This window comes from Anoplolepis gracilipes, chromosome 3 (genome assembly GCF_047496725.1).
Source record: "Anoplolepis gracilipes chromosome 3, ASM4749672v1, whole genome shotgun sequence".
Classification (NCBI taxonomy): Eukaryota; Metazoa; Arthropoda; class Insecta; order Hymenoptera; family Formicidae; genus Anoplolepis; species Anoplolepis gracilipes.
This window is the reverse complement of record NC_132972.1, coordinates 3,795,823-3,816,914: the sequence shown is the minus strand read 5'-3', so window position 1 is coordinate 3,816,914 and position 21,092 is coordinate 3,795,823. Positions and strand designations below refer to the sequence as shown.

At 35.0% G+C, this 21,092-nt stretch overlaps 1 protein-coding gene and 1 long non-coding RNA gene across 26 annotated transcripts in view; one reads left to right on the top strand and one right to left on the bottom strand.

Annotated features, from left to right (window-relative positions):
- The window catches only part of LOC140663643 (uncharacterized), a 132,011-nt gene that overhangs the window by 78,384 nt on the left and 32,535 nt on the right, over positions 1–21,092 (top strand). The gene's annotated exons all lie outside the window — the stretch shown is intronic.
- The window catches only part of Raskol (Ras GTPase-activating protein raskol), a 294,929-nt gene continuing 275,953 nt past the window's right edge, over positions 2,117–21,092 (bottom strand). For 20 of the 21 annotated variants that reach the window (XM_072887913.1, XM_072887916.1, XM_072887909.1 and 17 more), the window contains 9 exons: positions 19,858–19,952; positions 11,367–11,650; positions 10,234–10,520; positions 9,646–9,978; positions 9,045–9,449; positions 8,777–8,943; positions 7,077–8,699; positions 6,657–6,793; positions 2,117–5,125 (listed from right to left, as the gene is read on the bottom strand). In XM_072887913.1, the coding sequence (XP_072744014.1) occupies positions 4,861–5,125; positions 6,657–6,793; positions 7,077–8,699; positions 8,777–8,943; positions 9,045–9,449; positions 9,646–9,978; positions 10,234–10,520; positions 11,367–11,650; positions 19,858–19,952 (3,596 nt within the window). In that variant the 3' untranslated portion in view covers positions 2,117–4,860. Of the gene's footprint in view, positions 5,126–6,656; positions 6,794–7,076; positions 8,700–8,776; positions 8,944–9,044; positions 9,450–9,645; positions 9,979–10,233; positions 10,521–11,366; positions 11,651–12,857; positions 13,064–19,857; positions 19,953–21,092 lie in introns of those variants that run through there. The other variant, XM_072887930.1, reaches the window with a different exon arrangement.

Genomic DNA, 21,092 nt, shown 5'->3' with positions numbered 1-21,092 from the left:
AAATTCATCTGATTGTGAGTTAATGGGAGAATTTTTGCAAAAAAGTTGATCATGCTCAGTTTATGAGCAGTATAAGTAACATATCCTATTCGGAAACTTTTTATATGTAACTTATATTTAATTAATTTTTATTATCTTAAAAAATATTACATTTTTATATTTTTCCTCCGTGTTCGACATCAGGATATTATATGAACGAAAACACGACCCCAATCGCGATTACGAGACGAAGATGAATGTAAACAATACCACGCTGTCACCAAGGTCGAATGTCAAGTTATTATTTAATTTTCATATTTCGCTTTAGACGTATTTTAACACGTTAAGATTTGTCGCGTAATATAATGCGTAATATGTATCGTAACGAGTAAAAGAGCGATTAAAATATTTACGCGCTTTTTTATACGTACATATATTTTAAAACTGCGATTTATACGCTTTAATACGTTCAATATTATCGTTCGAAATTGCTTTATATTTTAACGCATTAAGTTTTTCGCATAGCATGATATATCGTATATATTATCGTGACGGCAAATGTTTACTGCGCGCTCGATTTCGAGGTGACAGGTGACCGAACGCGAGTCCATGACGCACGCACCACGCACCGGCGTCAGCGCCGGAGTGGAAGTACACGTGCGTACGCTACGCCTGCCGGAGTCGCAATGAATGGACGGTACAGCTGCTCACGCGCTAATATCCACCACTACTCCACGCGGTGACGTTTTGGGAAGAAATATGCTTTCTCTCTCCTCATGTCATAACAAATACGCACTATACTACGTACTATAAAACGTGACACATTAAAATATGTACGTCAAGTGATTCTAAAATACGTAAAATTTCTTAAGTAGAATGATATCATTATTCGATATATTTAGAGTGTATGTAAAACGCAATTACGATGTAATGCGTAAAGTACTTACCAAACCAAAGGAATCTTATAACTTGCTGTATAACTGTATATAACGATTCTATTTCCTTACTCTTTGATGAATTACAATAATGATTAAAATTTTGATGATGTATTAATTAAAAATTATTCATATCGTGTTTGATCTCATTTTAATCGTAACAATTTCATTAATCCTTTAGCATTATTTTCAAATCGATAAAATGCAAAGTAAAAATTTTTATTTTTATTTTTAAGTCATTTAAACCCGTATATACATACATACATACATTAGCGCGCAATTAATATTTGTATATATTTGATACGGATAATAGTAAAAATAGCACAATAGTATTTATTATATATCAAAAATAAAAAAAAACGTACATAACTAAATTTGTTTTATTACATTATAAATTTGTTTAACTAAATTTGTTATAAAAATTAAAAGCATTATTTAATATAAATAATAAAAGAGCTTTTATTTTTTTCTAAGAATAATAAAACAGAAGAAACAATATTTATTGCAAGTATCTTCTGTACATTGTATTAAAAAAAGTTCGTTTATTGCATATTCATATAAATCTATCTAAAAGCCCATATTTCTGATCTACAATTTGTAGATGTAGCACGGATATGAACCAACTCCATAACTGTTTTATCATCATTGAAAGTAGATATGCTAAATCATGGATATGATTATTTGATATCTCCTGTTTTCTGAGAATGCATAAAAAATATCAATATTCACTAATGTAAATAAATGCAATATCAAATACCTCACATTTCCTTATTTTATATTAAAGACCATAAATTAAATATAATTAATAATTAATATGATTAATATTAATATTTATATTTATATTTGTTTCATATTAAAGATAATAAATTAAATATAATTAATAATTAACATTATTAATATTATTATTATTTATTATAATTGATTAAGACATTAAATAAAAGATACAAATATATATTTACTAAAAATTTATAAGTAGTAAAATCTTTTTGAGTGTTGACCAACTTTTGTTCGCAAAGTCACTACACACAAGATGATGTTATTGCAGATAATCATATTATATAATAACTCGTAATGTTATTTTATATACGTTTACAAACCTTTATTTTTTCGATTACTAAAGTTAACATGTCGTTTACTGGAAATAAGTTATTTAATGACTAAATAACATTAGTTGGGTATGAAGGAAGCAGGCTCGTTTATAATATGTTTAATCGTATTTATTTGTTCATGTAGTGTAATAGTCGCTATATGTTTAAATACAGATGGTCTATTGCAGAAACGAATATACCAAAAACTTAATAATGTACACGCTATTTAAGTGATTCTTTAAATAGATATTTATCGATTACATCGTCCAACAAGAAGGAAGAAGGGAATAGTGTTAATATATTAATTTCATAACATACAAGCTCGACAAGTCGAGGAAAGTAAGAAAGTTGGAAGGAAAAAGCTTCTAAGGAGTGGTTTCCCGCGCAGAACTCAATTTAGTTGTGTGTGATTTTACGCAGTAAACGGGAGAAGGAAAAATACAAAAAGAAATAAGAGAATAGAAGAAGATGAAAGAGGACAATCTCTATACAAAAATAATCGGCGTGAGGCAAGAAACTCAAACTCAAACGCTCGGATAAACGCGAGAATAACGCTATGATACAAAGTCGACGAGATAATACTTTTTTTTATCTTAACGAGATTAGACAGATTATAATCTTTTTTCTCACTCCTCTCCATGAACTTATTCTTATAATCTCGCATTCTCTCTTTCTCTCCCGCTCTTTCGCTCGCTTTCTCACTCAAATCTTTTACGCACATGTTGTACGACAATGGCTACAATAATAATTGTTATTATGATGTAAAACGTAACACATTAACGCTTTGCGAACGAGCGAAACCTTAAAAATCTAATTAATTAATTATTTAATTAATTAATTGTCATGCGTTTTACGTTGCTTGGGCGCAGAAAAATTGGGCGATCTTCGCGCGGCTCGGGAATCTCCGATGTGCAAAAATCTTCAAAACTATCGACCGCGATGGCGGAAGCAAGAACAATGATTTTCGAATTTCGTCCATCGCTTTTCGCTCGAATATCGCTCCCGACTGCGTCGTTTTCATGCGTAGCGATTAATTATTTCATCACCGGGAACGGTAAAAAAAAAAAAAGAAAAAACAAGAAATCAGAATATCTTACATAAATCGATACATCTCGATACTCTCTTTACAATGTGAAATTCTTCATCTTTGGTAGACATTACTAAATAAATATCGTCGCTTAGAGTAAAGGGTCACGTGCTGAATTAAGGTAAAAGTTTACTCGCGGCTCGTCGAGATAGAAAATTCGAAGACACGCGCGCGCGAAAACGTCGCTTTGGAAGTCTATTCGTCGAGCTGTCGCTCGACGGATTCTCCCTTTTTTTCTTTTTTTTTGGTCGCGGAAGCTTCTTCCGTTTCTCGCTCGAGGGTATTTTAAAAAAATGAATCGCGCGAACTATTTTATATTTTCGGCTAGATTCGTCTTGACCCGTAACGCAGGCTTCGATGATCGAAAATCGCGTGTAAGAATGGGAATTGCATTTTACGATCGAAAGAGACTATTCACTCAGAAGATAAACTAGAAAAATATACACACCTATACTTGCAGTATACGATCCGGTGCTCGAAAATGCTGCTTCTATATCGTGGTGTGGTCGCGAACGTTGATATTATAATCCTCGCGTATCATGCTATAACTATTACGGTGCATGTGACTGTGCATGTAGATAAATATGATATGATAGAAACAAGGGAAACGAATGCGCAATTCGTCGATCGGGACTTCTTCGTGTGCTGTCCAAGTACCCGCTGCCGGACGAGATAATCCTTAATTGGATAACCCAATTGGAATTGGACATCAATCTTTCGTTGCGTAACCAGTACAAACTGTCGGCATGTAATTCGTGATCAAAATAAAATAGGATTTATAATTCTTTATATATTTTCGATAAGTAATGAGCAAAAAGCTTTATATACTTAAATATCTTTTTTTAGATTCTATTATACTACTTTACATTCATATCAATGAAGTTAATTTTTGTCAACTTCTATTTTTTGTGTGGTTGTTAATTAAAAATAAATCTAATTATATAAACAATTCGTATTGATCAATGAAGCAATAGCTTTTCGCTGTTAAATCGAAGATTTTTGATTTTTTTTTTAAATTATAATTCGTCTCGTGGCCACTTTCGTTTCGTTCTTGCCGAACGAAGCAAAGTTGCCATGAAAAGGAGACTAACGGACGCGATATTTTTTTCACTGGTCAGCGCTGGATGCGTCCATCGTCGTTTCGCGGGGCAATTTCCATGATCTCAAGTTCTCGGACGAGTCGCGGATTTTCTTTTACTTGCGTACAAATAAACTTAGCCTAACGCTATGTCACATTATATAAACTCGACGAAAATTCTCTACTTGGTCTGCCTATTCACTAAGTAGCCTCTGTTTTTTTTTGCACGTCTTTCTCTTTTGTATTGCGTTTCTCGGTTCTGATGCTTCACACATTCTCGAATTTTGCAAGCCCGGGTCCAATATCAGGGCTACTCTCTCTCTCTCTCTCTCTACTCACGCTGCACGTTTACAGTTTTCGAGCGCGAGATTTTGTCGGGAGTGTTAATTAAACGGAGAACGCATGCAGCGAATCGCACAACTAAGGAAGACTCATAACATTTCTTTGAATAAGCTTCCCTTTCTCGAATAATGAAAATTTTCACATTAATTTGCAAGATTGATCAATGATCAGTTTCTCTTTCAGAAACATCCCTAATATTCTGCAAATTTAACTACCTTATAGAAATCATTATTCGAGAAAGAGATGAACGTCATCCTTGACGAGTTGCAGCACACGAGGCTCTTTAAAGAACAGTTTTATCGATCTAAAAATTCTTTCTCGTTCCCGACAATTCCCGTGACGACGACACGCTTAGCACGACGAGCTTTTGAGTTCGCCAATGTCGGCAATGTTCTGCAGCAGTGGTGCAGCCTCGCTGCTCGTCTGGGACTTGGTGGTATAGCGTTGTTTGCTCAGCGCCGATAGCAGGCTCGCGTTGGTCGACATAAGACGCGAATTCGCGGCACCCAATGCGGCTATTTGCTGTTCCTGCGCGTCGATCACGCGCTGCTTGTACGACAGCGCCGCCGACATCTTCTGCTGCTCACGACGTAGCTCCTCCTCCACGGAGATTAATCTACGAGCAAAAATGAGACCGTTATATTGGGATTAAACGTGATTGCACGGTAAAGATAGAGAGAAAGATGGTCGACATAAAACTACGGCGCGTCTCTTCGGAAATATATTCCTCAAAACGATCTTTATTCTTTAAAAGACTAAAGTTTGGGAATGCTGGAATAATTATTTTTTGAATTTTAATGAAGAATGAAGAACGTCGAGGAATCAAGCACACGTAGAATTGAGCTTCGCCTATGAACTCTCTCTTTTTCTTTCTCTGTCTCAAGCTAAAATCGATATTCAGTTTATTGATAAAATTCTTTTTTTTTTTCGAAACTCTGAGAGATGTTACAGCGAAGTCGAAAACGAATCAAGCACACCACAATGCATAGTTAATGAAACAACATCGATAGATAAAAACAAAGCTGTAAAAAGCAATAGAGTGTTTGGTGCAGAGTTTGATACATTTTTTGAAAATTATAATTGAAATATAAGAATAAGAAGCTTTCCTAGAATAAACAACCGTGTGTTTGTTCTGTAACACGGTCACAACGAGCTATGCAAATAACGAAAGGGAGAAAAAAGAAATGTCCACAAATGTTGAAGAGCTCGAATAAATTCGTAATGATCATCGACTTGTGACAGGAACATTTCTTTCTTTGTGACACGCAAGTGATTGCCAGAAATCACAGAATATCCGTGCACATGAGCAGCATGAACATGTTAAAACGTGTGTTCGTGACGTGTTCGATGAACGACAATCGGTGAGAAAATTGATAAAATTTAATATTTCGTGATCGGTGAACGCAGGTTTTCATTCGGTTTAATTTCGAACGGCAAAACGCGATCTCGCGGCAGTGTTTTTCCGAAAGAAGGAAACACGAAGATTTAATACATGTAAATGTAAAAAATGTAAGAAAAGCTTTGTAAGAAATATAATTGACTCTTACACCAAAGGTCCAGATCAAGCCAGAGTATACCAAATGCAGCGGATAGAATGCACAGGAACACACAATCAGTTAAACATACATCATTTCGATAAAGTAGCCGTTCATATACGGATGAGTGTTTCCCCATTAGTTTCGTTAGACATAGAAAAAGCGGTATCCGCGATTAGACGAAGTTCAGTTTTTAATAGTACGCGAAATAAGATAAACAGTTCTCAATTCACAATATCTGCAGCAACTGCATTATATATTACTCTTAAACCAGAATCTGTAGATGACAATTGATTAAAAATTTGACATGAATCACGAAATCTCTGTAAAACGATATTTGTTATAAAACCATTATATGTAATATCAAGTCTGAATGTTGTCAATTCAAATGTGTCATTTTACGACACCTTTTTAGAATTTTTTAACGAAGATTTTTCAAATGAAACGAATCGAAAAATGAGGATATGGTCGAACGGCTGAACATGACGAATGTCGAAGTGAAAAACGCATAGAAAGTGATAATAATGATCACGGTGGTATCAGGGTTCACACTCAGGCAAAGAACCGGTAGTGGGTTAGCGATACTAGTATACGGAAATGAAGATGAAGTACCTGGAAATGATGCTCTTCATGTTGTTGTCAGTCGCGAGATCTAAATCGGCATCGTCGGTGGTACCTAATCGCGCACGCAATCGCAGCCGATCTACGCTATTCTGCAGCCTCTCCACTTCATACATTTCCACTTCGTACTGGAAACGAAGAAAACACGTGGCGCATTAGTTACAAGAGAGATAGGAAGAATATTCGTATATATAAGTATTCGTTAAACAATAGAGATCACAGAAAAGTACTATAATTAGTCGTTTATATATAGTCAGTGGATCTACAGCAACTAAAGAATCTGTTATTCACAATTTGGTTTATACAAATGAATATTTAAAGATAAATAATCGTTAATCACTGACACGGTCAGTTAAGCGGGTTAAAATAATGCGCAAAATAAATTACAAGTATTTTTTTTCATTAGCTTACCTGATCGATGCTTCGATGACTGCGAGACTTGCTCCTCCTGGTGGTGCAATTCTCCTCCTCGCTGGTGTCTGACAGGTCTCGCGTGGAGTCCAGAGAGAGCCTTCTTCGGAGTTTTGTGCAGCAAACGTCCTGTGCATGTTCCGAGTTGTTTCTGTGAGTTTGATTACCCTGCCGCCATTGATTCTGGTTGTTCCTTTGGTGATTTCGTACGTTGTTCTTGGGTGGTGGCGATGGACTCAGATCGACACCTCTCACACTGTCGACGCCCCCGCCGCCACTACCCTCTCTCTCCTCGGAACTGCTACTGCCCCGTCTACCCGTCCTCGCGTGATTCGACTCCATGTGGTAAACAGGATTGGCAAATGCCAGCGGCGCTGTACCGAGAATGTGCGCATTCGCGTTGTTACTGCTAAGATCTACCGGACTGGAGCTCTGACTATAAGCGGCGAAGCTCTGATAACCGGAAGAAGCTACATTACTTAATTGCGAGATGGAGATCTGTGAGCCTTTCTGTGACTTGGATTCCGATACTTCATCATCCGCATATCTCAGTAAATCGGATAGCTCATCGAGGTTGCCATTGGCGGACGTGGCATGATTGTTTGTTTTGGGAGGATTGTAATTGTTGTTGGGCTGATGATGATTGATGGACAATGTGAGATTCGTGGGTGGATTAACGACGACGTTCGCGTTCACCGTTGTCTTCGATACATTATAGTTGCGCTGTTGCGTTTGATTGGCATTCTCCTCTTTGTGGCAATGATTTCGGCTAGCCGACCTCGAAACATTGTAATTGTTGTGATTGTAATTATCTTCGCGATGATCGTGAATATCGAGATTCTGTAGACGCGCGATGTTGTGTCGATGTTGCTGCTGCTGTTGCAAAACAATACTTCCGTTGCTCGACTGATTATTTTGCGGCGATGCAGTGATGTTATAGTTGGAATCCTTCAGATTGTTGTGACTCTCGGAACGCGTGGGACTTGTTGGATGAGTCTGGCAGTGATTGACGTTCGCCAAGCTCGCGCTGGCTGTCAGTCTGTAACCTGGCCCAGAACGATTGGACCCGAGTGGCCTGTGTTGCCGCGTGATTGGCGTTGGCGAGCGCGAAACGAACGCCGGTGGCTCCAGAGGATAATCCTCAGAGCTAATTTGTAGTTGCAACTTGCCGTTCGTCGGCAGATAAGCGTTTCGTGGCAGAGTCGCCGCTCTGGCGACATTCGGACTGCGCGAGCTATTGTGACCGAGGGTGTTGGTTTGCAACACCTCATTGCTGTCCCTGATCGTGCCGTTTATCGTGCTATGGTTGCTCAGCGTAGACGTGGCCGAGATGGAGAGATTCGTGTTGCTGTTGGCGATCGTCGGATCATTGTAGCGGAAAATATTATTCTGTAGGTTCGGATAACGATGTGCGGCGGGTACAGGACTCGGACCTGGCTGATCCAACGCCAATGAGATTCTATCGAGGATTTCGGGTAATCGCGACGTCGACGGTGAGGACGGTACTATCGCTGTCATACTTTCTCGTAAGAGAGCATGCAAGAGAGATAACTGCTTGCCCAAATCTATATAGCCATCAAACTCGAGCGAAGTATTGGCTGGCGCGTCTTTTGGCAGTGGGCTCTGTTGAGTAAAGAGATACATTAAAGATTAAAATATAGAATAAAATAATATCACAAAAAAAAGAGAGAGATGCTTACGCTAATTAATTGTAAGAAATTTTTCATAGATGGAGCTTCTCGTTCGAGTAAATCGTTCATAAATTCCATGAAGTTCTCCTTGCCCTGGAACCTCGTAAAGTTTGCAAGCGTCTGGAGAGTTTTCGCGACCAGAGTAAGATTTCTCGCTGCTTTCTCGTTCGGATATTCTAAAGCAAAAGTTATTAATTATTCATAAAGATATGCGCGCTAATTAATAAATCGTGCTAATATCGATTGATGTATCAATTATGTTTACAATAAAACTCACCATGCGTAATGTTAAAGAGAGATGGGCTGAGAATGGCAGGACAGAGGAATCTTAGAAAGATTGACGCGGAAATAAGATTATCTGCAATGTCTTCTCGGCCCATATCAGCTAGACGTTCGCGGAAGATGCGGAAGCACTCGCGCAATTCTAGCGGAAAGTGAGAATGACTCGATAATATTCTGCTCCAAGCTAGCTCCACAGCATTGCGAAGATTCTGCTGTTGTTTGTGCAACGCGGCAACGGAAGCGACCTTGAGTGGGTCCACTTCGCAATCGCCGCCTTCGACCGCGCCTCTCACAACAGCTCCCAGAGTCTCCTGTAAATATCTATCGCCGGTCAGTTTCAAATAGGCTTCCATTGCCTTTGTAGCTAACGAATTCCCTCGAAATGTGAGTCTTTCATCATCTGAAATATTGACAAACAAATTATAGCAATTATAAATTGGATAAATTAGCAAGTTGAACAGATTAAATAATAAATAAAAATTATGAATCTCTAAAACCAATAATTGCGCTTGGAAAGAGAACATCTTTGAATAATAAAATGTTAACATTTTTTTATGCGTGATTTTAATTAATTCTATAAATAAAGTAAAGCTGACCTATTCGATGAATATCCATCATGACGAGATCTGCGAGGAATTGCGGTGCCTTTTTCTCTCGTTGCATGACCGCTACCAAGGCAGTTGCGATGTCTTCCTTCGCCTTGACACCTATGACGGGTTCCAGTTTTTCGCATAGCGACGCGTAATCGGTCTTCAGATATTCCAGAAATTCTTGATAAACCTGAACTGGCAGTATGTCAACTGATTGAAAACGGCACTTTACTCTTAATGCGGGTGGTTCTTTGAGAGGTCCTTTGTCACCTATTACAGTGTACCATTTCTCCGTCAAATAACGCGACGTTACATTGTGCACCGGTATACTGACAGAACCTAGAGAGGAAAATGTGCATATAAAGTACATACATTATTTATATTACAATAATAATAAATAAATCACATTGTATAATTTTTCATTTCACATATCAATAAAGTGTAGAAAAAAAGGACATTTAATATTTTTTTTTTATTTACATGTATATACAATCCAAACAAACTTCTTGTGCACAAACATAATATATGTGCAATGTAGTAAAGAATTTAATTAGAAAAAAAATCTGGATAAAATCAAGAGTCTCGGATGCTTACCGATTAAAACATTTTTATCTCTCTTCTTTTTCCTATCCGCCTCCCTGTACAAATTGACCTGAATCGTATTGACGGAGGGCAAGTGATGAAAATCGAAATGCTCGCCCCAGAAGCACAGATCAGCCTTTAGTTTGGCAGTCGTTCGCGCGTACAAAGTACTATCGAGGCAGACCTCGCAAAAATATCGCTTCTTCGCGGGCACGCCCTTCGCCTCTAATAACCAAATCTGTAGAGAATTGTCCGTTCGGCGTGTTTGTTCTGCATCCGGCTGAACGGATTTCCTTAAGCTGTACAAACAATAACAAAACATATTGTTTTCACATTTCTGTGTGTATATAATACGCTCAAAAATATATTTTGCTAATGTAGATAGATTTCTGGATGTCTCAATTAAAATTTATCGCTACTTTTTATATCTGTTAGAATATTGTTTGTCACGTATGGAATTTAGAGCAGCAATATTCTATAGCAATACCTCTAGAAAATGTAGATCCCATTGCCAAATATTAATCACAAATATAATTGTCCTTGACAATAGATCTTAAAGATAGGCATCACAGAAAAATTTTCTGTTTAAATTACACTAATAGTACACGGATATAAATTCTGTCTCTGTCATTTAAATTGATTAAGTGCAAAATATATGCATAAATACAGTATTTGCTAATAATTTATCTGTTTCAGTTAATTTTTTACACCTAGAAAATTTTTGTTGAAGTTGCAAGATCATTTTTTGAGTGTATATATTCATAAATCACAAATGATTTGATTGCACACAAAATAAAATGAATCAAATTTATTTGAACAATCTAAGAAGATTTCTATATATTTCAAGATTATTATAATAGCACAACTATTTTTCAAGACTACTTATTTTAAAAATTTGCCTGTTCATTCGACTCTGGATTTATTTGCAATACTATCGAGATAAATATATATTTAACTTTGAACTCGGTCACAGCCAAATATCATACTCGTCAAATACTGCGATTGAGAAACTGCGCGGTGAATCTAGCACACTCTGTACCGCGGGCGAATACTCGAGATAATCGGCGTATCGTTCTCGCATGACGAAAACGAATCGCCAGGCGAAACGGTCAAGTCGACGCGATAAATAAAAAGGCAATATATACCTGTGCAACCACTGGTCCCGTTCGTGAGCGGTTCTGCAGCTGAAATACTTGGGCCCGCCGGTGCTCGGTGTGACCTGGAAACAGTGGGGCCTGCCGAGGAGACTGGGATGCAACGGCGTCACCGCCGCGAGGTCCATTGAGGTCACCGCCTGTCCACATAGCAGAGACTCGTGCGAACGGCAACCCCGAAGACCAGCGCCCCGTTGCTTTTGTCGTTCGAGCTTTGTTACGCTCTTCGTCCTCTTCAGAGGATTCGACCGGAATGATCGTTTCGAAAAGAAATTCTGCAAATGAAAAAGGTAATCTCGATTAAAGTTCGTGCTCGAGGTCTATCATACGACGGCTATAACTTGCGAACATTTTTTTCGCAATAGAAAAATAATTATGTTTAACAAAATTAAACAAACTACAGACTCTAAATATTAATAAATAATAGAGAGCAAATCAAGTGATCTGCTAAATAAACGGTGGATTATTGGAAGTGGTTGTATACTACCTCACGCCCTACATCTGCATCGGCTCTCTATTGCCTGTCTAATTACATATTATTATTTATTAATTATGTTTAATATATGTTTTTAATGTTTTAAAAAATAATATTTTTTGTAATATTTATATGTTAGATATGTGTTTGTATTAACACACATTTTGAATACAATTAAAGTGTAATAGTTGTAAAGTGTTTTTATTAGCTTATATTTTATATATATATATATATATATATATATATATATATATATATATATAACGTGCGTATATATGCAATAATTATTTTTTAATAATCTGTCTCAAAAACACGAGTACTGCTTTAAATGTGATACTTTTAGCTTTTGTTTCTTTGACAGTTGTTTATTACAGTGAAATGCACCATTGTATTTTCTGCTCTTGCGAATTATTTATTGTATTTTTTTCAAATCACAGAAAGAATAAACAGATTTGGCTGATGAAATACTAAATTAAAAACCTTTTATATGTTTCCAAGTAGACGTATAAACATTTGAGAGATAAAAAATACCTACGGAAATGCGAAAAAAAGCCAAAGAGAATAATTCGCAGTATTATTTGACAATTTCGTTATAAACTGCAAGAAACAATTTAATGGTGTTAATTAAATAAACGATTTTACATTTCTCCTGAATATCATAATCAAGAGATTTTTTAAACTCAATTTCACACACGATATAAAAATGAAGATTTAATCGAGAATATTTAAGAAAATTAACTAATTAAATCTACACGTCTGTATTTTTGAACAAGCGTTTCATAGAAATATTTTTAAAACTGGAAGGAAAAAATATACAGAATATATGAGATATATTTAAAAGACTAGAAGAACATTTTAAAGCTGACGTGAACCTAACCATTTGAATTCGATCATTTAAATAATAACGATTTACCATTAAAGTTTTAGGAAACTTTTTAACAGATCTTTTGTATACGTTTGTAGACGTTTCGATTAGTTTTTTCGCAATAGCCTTTCGTGATATTTACCCTCGCACTAAAGTAATTGATGATCATGCTGACAACTTTATCGTTTTCGTTTTCCTCCATTGGTTTGACGCACATTTTTCTTCCTACCATCCGCACGATCCCAAACAAATTCGGGCAGATGTTTTTGATCCGCGTATGGAATCACATACTGTTCGTCTTTTACATCGTAAAATCACACGGTGTGCTTGCCAGGAGGATATTTAAGTAGTTTATCGCTCACGAAACATTTTTATATAATTTATCACACATATAATAATTGATAATTTTTAATAAGCTAAAAATTATTTATAATATATATAATTAAATCGAATATTAAATAATATTTTTTTATTATCAATTTACATCGTAACAAACGTAAGAGTATGTACAGATTGGACAGTTTTATATTTTCAAATTTTATTATTGCATATGTCAAACGTCAGTTCTATTATCATAATAGTGCTCCACGACGGAAACAGTTACAACTGCTGATAAAATAACCCGAAGTATGTAAAACATGATGTTTTCGTTTGAAAAGTGTGTAAACGTTGTTTATTTTACATGACTTGGAAAACTTGCAGTCAATTGAATATCTTCCACGAACGTTTGCTTAGTAATCTTCACAATTTTAGACATAAGAACTTAAAAAATCTTTCCGTAAATGACGCAAGTAATTAAAAGTCTCACTAATCGTCATTTGAAATCGATTGAAACACTTATCAAGGTGTTTTGTTGCAAACTTTTCCACTTTGTACACTGCCCGTTGCGTGGTCGCAAGTGGCCGTCATTATCAAATATATTATCGTTGTAGTAAAGCTTTGCGTTATCATGCACGTGCATGCGAGATAAGCTCGGCCCAATGTCAGGATGTAGTCTAATCGCGTGTGGCCGCGTATCGCAATTTTGCAATTGGAAATTACAATTCAGCAGAAATCCTCAGGTACTCCTTTCAAGAAATTCCTCGCCAAAAAATGCTCACTCAACGATTATTAATTACAATTTCTCTTTATGAATAAAGATTCCAATGTAATTAATATATGCTTTGTTGCAAGAATCAATTTTGCACAAATTTGATTATGTGTCTCTCTTATTTTTTAATGAATTATTCGCTATACTTTTCACAGATTTCTCACAAATTTATGTTCACAATAAGTGTTGTTTGTCCACAAAAAGATTTTCACGGGGTCGTATTGATTTGTCGTTGTCAGCGAAATATTCCAAAAATTTTTTTTTGTCTCTTCAGTAGTTTGTTGAGGTTCAGAACGCAGGCAAACAAGTTCTAAAAACAGATTTGAATTTCGGTTGATACGAGGTTCACGTACAACGTTTTCGGGAAATGTTCCTTCCACAGCTGCAAACCGTTAAACTGAACTACCAAGAATTTCTCGGATCCAGGTAGCCCTACAGTTCGGAAATCTCGAGTATACCTAGGGTTACGAATACACCCCTCGAATTTATATGAGCCTTATTCTGACCGGTGATTTAAATCGGGAAGCCCTTTAAATGGTTACACGCGGCTTTACCTCGCTTTCACGATCGTACGACTACTTCCGGGGCTTACGGTGCCCGATCGTGCGTTTTTTGCCCACGATGCATCGTATCGGGTTTCACGACTAACTGACAGCAACATCGTCATGCATCAATGCGAGGATAATGACCGGACGCGTGAATGCATTCTACCATTCTCACCGTGGCGTCAACAAAATTGTGCAATGTGTTTTGGTTAGATTGTAAATATATTTTTTCGTTATTTGTACATAAATGTAATATTTTTTTTTTTTAAATTAAAAACAATAGTCTCCTATTGGATTAAAAAAAATCAATTTCAATTTTCCTTATATATTCCCAACTGTGTCGAACTATTATTATTTAAAAATTTTTACAAATTGCAAACTTTCCTTTTTTGAAGACACAAAGAAGAAAAATGTAAATCATCTCGAAAAAAAGTGAAACCAGTTTCTCGAAAAGATTTAACAAGAAGTGACACAGATGTTATTTATTCTAATTTTTTATGATTCTAGATTTAGTTAAGTTTTTAGTGAAATATTATGATTTCAAGTATCTAATTTGTTTTTAACTCGCGATGGAATAGTTGCGTAATTTCTTAATTGCGATAATTATAATATAAATGTGAAAAAAATAGTTGCAGTAACTATTTTAAAATTTCTTTCCAAACGTCATTTTTGTGAAAAATTATGAATGAGAACAATAATTTATAACGCGTTATAATAATTTATAACGAATTATCTTCTGATTTTGACAATATTTTTATACTTTATATTAAATAATTTTTCTTTAATTCCATTAAATGGTAGCTAAATAAATTTTAAAATTTAAAGACACAATTCTATTTTCCAACAATGTTTTTGACACCAGTTGCAGTCAGTTATATATATATCAAATTTTCATACATGACAACAAATGCTGCAAATATAAATGCTTCCTTTCTAAAAGATGACAAAGTAAATCCAATCTCGCACACACATCACATATTCATAACAATAAATATTTTCGATGCAAAAACGAAAACAATTATGAAATTTCTATTTCGATATAACACCTGATTTATCCTGGCAAGTTATTATTCGCCGAATGCAAATATTAATTTTGTTCCGCGAGATTTCGAGGAAGCGCGATTTCGCGGCGAAATCTCGTCGACGACTGACGCAGATGTTGGCTCATCCGGGTAGCCGAAGTCAAGGGATCCTTGGGGTGCGCACCTTTTGTATCGCGACCGAAAACTCTGCCCCTGCATTCAGGTAAGGCAAAACGGGTCAACCCCTCGGTTCCCCTCACGGTCCCTTCTTTACGGACGCGTTTCTCTGTTCCCGCGACACTGGTAAGGACAAAAACGTCTTCGAGGGGTTCTCAAATTGGAGGCTGCGACATGCAGCGTCCGCTGATTGCATCTGAATCGGCTTCGCTCACTCTCTCGTAGAACGTGCTCTGCGTACAAAATAATCGACCAATCGAATGTTTCCTTTGTTGCACTTGTAATGCGCGTAAATGTATTCATTGTTGCGCTGTGTTCTTTGAATTTTGATAAATGAAACGTATGTTGATAGATTAATGTCTATTTAAATATTAATAAAAAGATAGTTTCGTAATTCGTTAAAAATCTATCTAAAAAAGTCTCTGATTAAATCTCTTATCTTTTTTATTATATCTTTTATATCAGGCTTTTCATAAAAATATTTAAAAAAAAAGACCTCAAATTCAAAAGAATGCATCGTTGAAATTTCTTGACACTTTTTTTATTTTATTGATATATCAAAAATAAACGCAATCGGATTATTAAGCTGTGCACAAGAAGAACCGGTAAATAATTCATTTAGTAAGCAGCCTGCGACGTTCTTCAACCGGAAACAGCAGTGTAGTTGTCGCGACTTGTCACGAAACCAGTCCCTTCGTCCTTTTGTTCCTTTAAAACCCTTTACCAACGAACTACGATCGATGCATGGAACCGTCATTATTCAACGAGCGTCTTAAAAATAGCATCTTTTCACAAAATATTATTTAAGATAGTCCTTTTATTCTTATGTATATGTGTAAAGATCTTTTCACGTTTAAAAACCAATTACAAATAGAATCTCAGTGTATTAATTTATTTAATCAATAATATAAGCACACTTAAGATATAGGTATTATGTGATTTTATAATAATACATAAATTAATGTTTTTATATTTACATCTAAATAACAGATAATTACAAAATATTATTATAATAATTATCAAAAAATTGTAATCTGTTATAAATATAAAAGCTTTCTATTATCTTAAGTTTCTCTTGTCGCTAAATTATGATAAAATGATGTAATATGCCAATGCGTATCTTTCATATAGATAATTTATAAGTTTTAATTTTTAGTAAAAAAGACCGATATAAAATATAATTTATAATATATTTATAATTTATAATTTTTAATGATATGTTTAATACAAAGTTACTTAAAACGTAATCTTACTGTGTAGCTTTAAGGAGATAAAAATATATGTATTTTTTTTTAGTTTGTGTGTGTAAATTTCATTCGTAGAAAAATTTGGCGGGAAAACATTCAATGACTTAATCTAACACATAGGAATTGAGAACACCTGCTCGTGTTCAAAACCTGGGTCGATAGTTCCTGTATTTCGTCTACTTTCACATTTAAGTACGAATACTAAGTATAACAGTATAATAATCGAATAAATCAAAATTTGTAGAAAGAATTTTATAGTAATTCTCGACAATATTTAGACAATATACGTAAACGCATGTTTCTAGAAAGCTGTAGCTCAAAATTATGTTTATAAAGAATCAACGAATTCAATCAATAAATTCGATCAACGAAAAATTCGACGAATTTTTATCGTGATTGCAGAAAGGACACGACACTTCGGAAAATAACATGTTATTCGCCTCTCGAAAGATATCAGCTAGTTAGCCACCCTAGACGTCGGAAGATTCGTGAGATCGGTGGTACGTGATCGGAAGATTGAAATCCCGATTTCGTGATCAGCGAATAAAGGGTGGGCAGAGTCAGATGGGTATTTCTGTCATCTACTTGAAAAGGCAGAAGCAGCAAAGTTTCCATATACATTGTAAAATTGTGTGAGAATGCATTTTTTTATCAGGAAGTCTATTGATAAGAACTCGTTTTTTTTATTAAAAAAATAATCTCGCAATATATCTCTCGAAGTGGTTACAGAGTAAACTAAACCTTCAAGCGTCCAATTCATGCTGCGAAAAACATTGAAATGATAACAAATCGCCGAGAAAATCCGTTTGCGATTATCTTGTGTTCGTAAAGGAGATCTAATCCGCGCGAGAGGTTAATGCACTCATTAAGAGATGCTGCTGATCAGCCGAAAAATATTCACGCGCAATGGAAATCTTAAACAGGTAAAAAAAAAAAAAAAAAAAAAATTAAAATCACCCGCTTGCATTGCGCAGTCGTGTGGTATTCGCCGAAGGCGATCAAGCTAGGTATCGTATAACAGTAAAACCTGGCTGTCACGACATTCACTCGATTCAATGCAAATTTGAGACGATACAAAAGCTTGTAAGTTATCGCTAATTATCTTATTAAAGGAGTGATGTATGAAAAACTCGACTTGATTAAAAGCCAAAGCGCGTAGCTGAATATTTTTACTATATATTTAATACTAAACGCGTTTATTTAACGATCATTATACTTTATAATACTAATTGCCACTTTCGCGTTAATCAAATGAAAACTAATGGTCAGTTACGGTTTGATTTGAATAGATTTGGATCTTGATTGCGACTTTCACGTTAATCAAATAAAAATTTAAAAGTTGGAACGGTACATTTAACGCTAAATGAGCGGCGAACGTGTAAATTAATACATCATCAGGAGATTTCATTTTGTACATAATAATGATCAAAATAACGTGATTGCTAATCTCACGAGATCGCGTTTCTCGCGGGAGAAAATTCAATTCTCATACACGTCTCTAGATTAGTACGTCGATTGTCAGATTCGATAATATCGACAGTGAGATAGGTAGATATATCCTGTGGCGGTAAATGATTTCACACACGCACACACACGTACGTTTTCCGCTCAATTAAATTAAATTAACGTGAAATTGTCAGACGAAAGCGCTGCCTGTCGCGCGGCGGGGAATGTTAAATATAGCCGGGATCAGTTGACGCCAGGCGCCGTGGAAAATGAGATCGCTGAACCCATCGTCGTCTCGTTGTCGTTGTCTCAGCGGGGCGGTTTATGTACGGGGTGGTAGTGTAACGAACTAATTACACGTATCGTATGTGCACACAGACACAGGCCTTTCGGCGAAATCTCGTGAATATTCAACGCGCTGGACATTAAATTGGCCGACCAGCCGGCGTAAACTATGTAGATTCTCGGCTATCTCAGGGAAGTCTTTCATCCCGGGAAATCAATTCTCATTCATGAGCCCGCCAAACCATGTTACGAGTACATACAAGACGAGTCATCTCAAGTTACGAGAGGGATATAGTAGGTGTTAAAACGTGTAATAAAAACCAATAAAGAACAAAAAGAAGTTTACATGATGGAATTCATGTTTTTATGAATGAAAATATCCTCTTTATCGCTTCTCTTTATAGTTTTTTACTTGAAACTTTTGGAAATATTTGATTTCTATGATGAAAACATTCTCCTATATATAGGATGGATAGGAAAAATTTTTGTACCGTTTATGAATCTTTTGTCTAAAAAATTGACGACAAAAAATAATTCATATTATTAAGGAGATTCAAAATTACCGACAGAAATGAATTATAGATTTAAAAAAAATTTTTTTTTTGGTTACGAAGATTGATAAATCCTTCTCCTAAAGTACTTATAAAAACAACACGCGGGGGCTAATAATTTCATATAAAAATGATAAAAAATTAAAAATGACAGTTACACGTCATAACAATATTTATCTAATATAAAAAGTTTTACGGTATGTCCGTGCAAGAGATATAGCATCTGCGTTTGGAATATCATAACAGAATATTAGTAAACTTTTGGAAATAACTTTAGAAGCTTAGCAAAAAAGGTTTTTAAAGCCTGTAAAAAATTACTCTCGTGCATCTGTGAGTGTGCGAGATTGAAACACAAACTCACGTCAGATGTCGTTTCTGAAAGTTCACAAATATTCCTACATGCAATTCTTACAGTGGGAACCTATTTTATTTTATGCATTATTAATTAGTACTTTTATATTAAGCAAATATATTGTCATGTTAGGTTAAATTTTGATCGGTAATATACAACAGCTTTTGGATCCTCTTAAAAACAATTTTTTTAGATTAATTAAAACAAGAAATTGAACGAGATAGCAATAGCCGAATTTCCGTAAAAAATATTTTTCATAAATAATTTTTACAAGATATATATTTTTTATTTATGTAAAAATAATTCCCATATTAATAAATATCATTCGTTGCGAAAATAAAATCATAAATTATCAGCACGGCAGGAACAGGGTGCACGAGTTTATATATTAACGAATTATTCTACGTCAGTAATCAAATTTACTTACAACGATCCTGTTCGGGGTAACATCCAAGGGTCGCGCCCCAAGTACAGGAGTGGCGGGCGCGCTACCCCTTCGACAAGCCTTCTCGTACGATGTGTCTGAAACAGAATCGAATAATTCGCATGAGTGTGTGCTTAGACTCGGTAATGGCAATTGTCGTGTCAGGTTTCGAATACGCCCGCTAATTCAGCCAAAGTAAGCTGAAACGATGATTATATAGTCCCTGCAAGTCGTCGGTCTTATTGACTTTGTCATTGAACGAGTAATACGATACTCTTTTACGATTGGCTAAAGACCGTCTTATTTTACAAAGAATATAATGTTTCGACTAATTAAAAATCAATGTTGATGGAAACTAAGATAAATTTAATAGAACTTTTATAAAAACTAAAATCGCGGTTAAAGTATATTTTCAGTAAAATCTTTCATTTATCATTTTTCGACATTTTAAATTTCTATTTAAAAGCTCATTTATCATATAATATTTTTCTTTCCACTTCTGGATTGAACTATTTGCACAGTTTAAAGTAGGTAATTAAAATCCCATTTCTTTCATTTATCATTTTTTTAATTTTTAGCTCTCTATTTTTTTGTTGAAAATATGACATATTTCGCTAAAATTAAAAGATATATTGTAGTATAATAAATTTATCTTATAAATTTAAAAAATATTTTTAAAAATGTCATTAAATTTAAAAATTAATTTTGTTACATTTAAAATATTCTCAAATTTTTAAAAAATAAAACTCTTGTCCACAACCTCTTTTAATTATAACATATTTAAAACATTGTCATATACATATTCTATTTTATTCTATTATCACAATATCAGCAAAAGTAAAAGATTCTTTTATTCTATTATCACAATATCAGCAAAAATAAAAGAAGTAAATATTCAATTGTGTATTTAAAAATATGCAGTAAGTTTAATTAAGTAGATAGGAGTCAACAGTTTCTCTTTAAAAAAAAAAAAAAAAAAAAAAAAGAAAAAAAAAAGAAAAAAAACGAGTTATTTTATTCATATTTATCATTTCAAAAGTAAATGTATTAAAAATAAATGCATACTCGACGGTTGCATTTATTGCATTTCTTTTTACTCGGCAAGAAGTACTCCGTTTCCGGCAACGGAAATCAGCCGAGGAAAAAGAAACTAAAAGCGCGCGCACCGTAATTAACGCCCCTACAAGAACGGGGTGCCTTCCAAGCCTTTCTCCCGGGCTTCTCTGTTTACGGTCAGC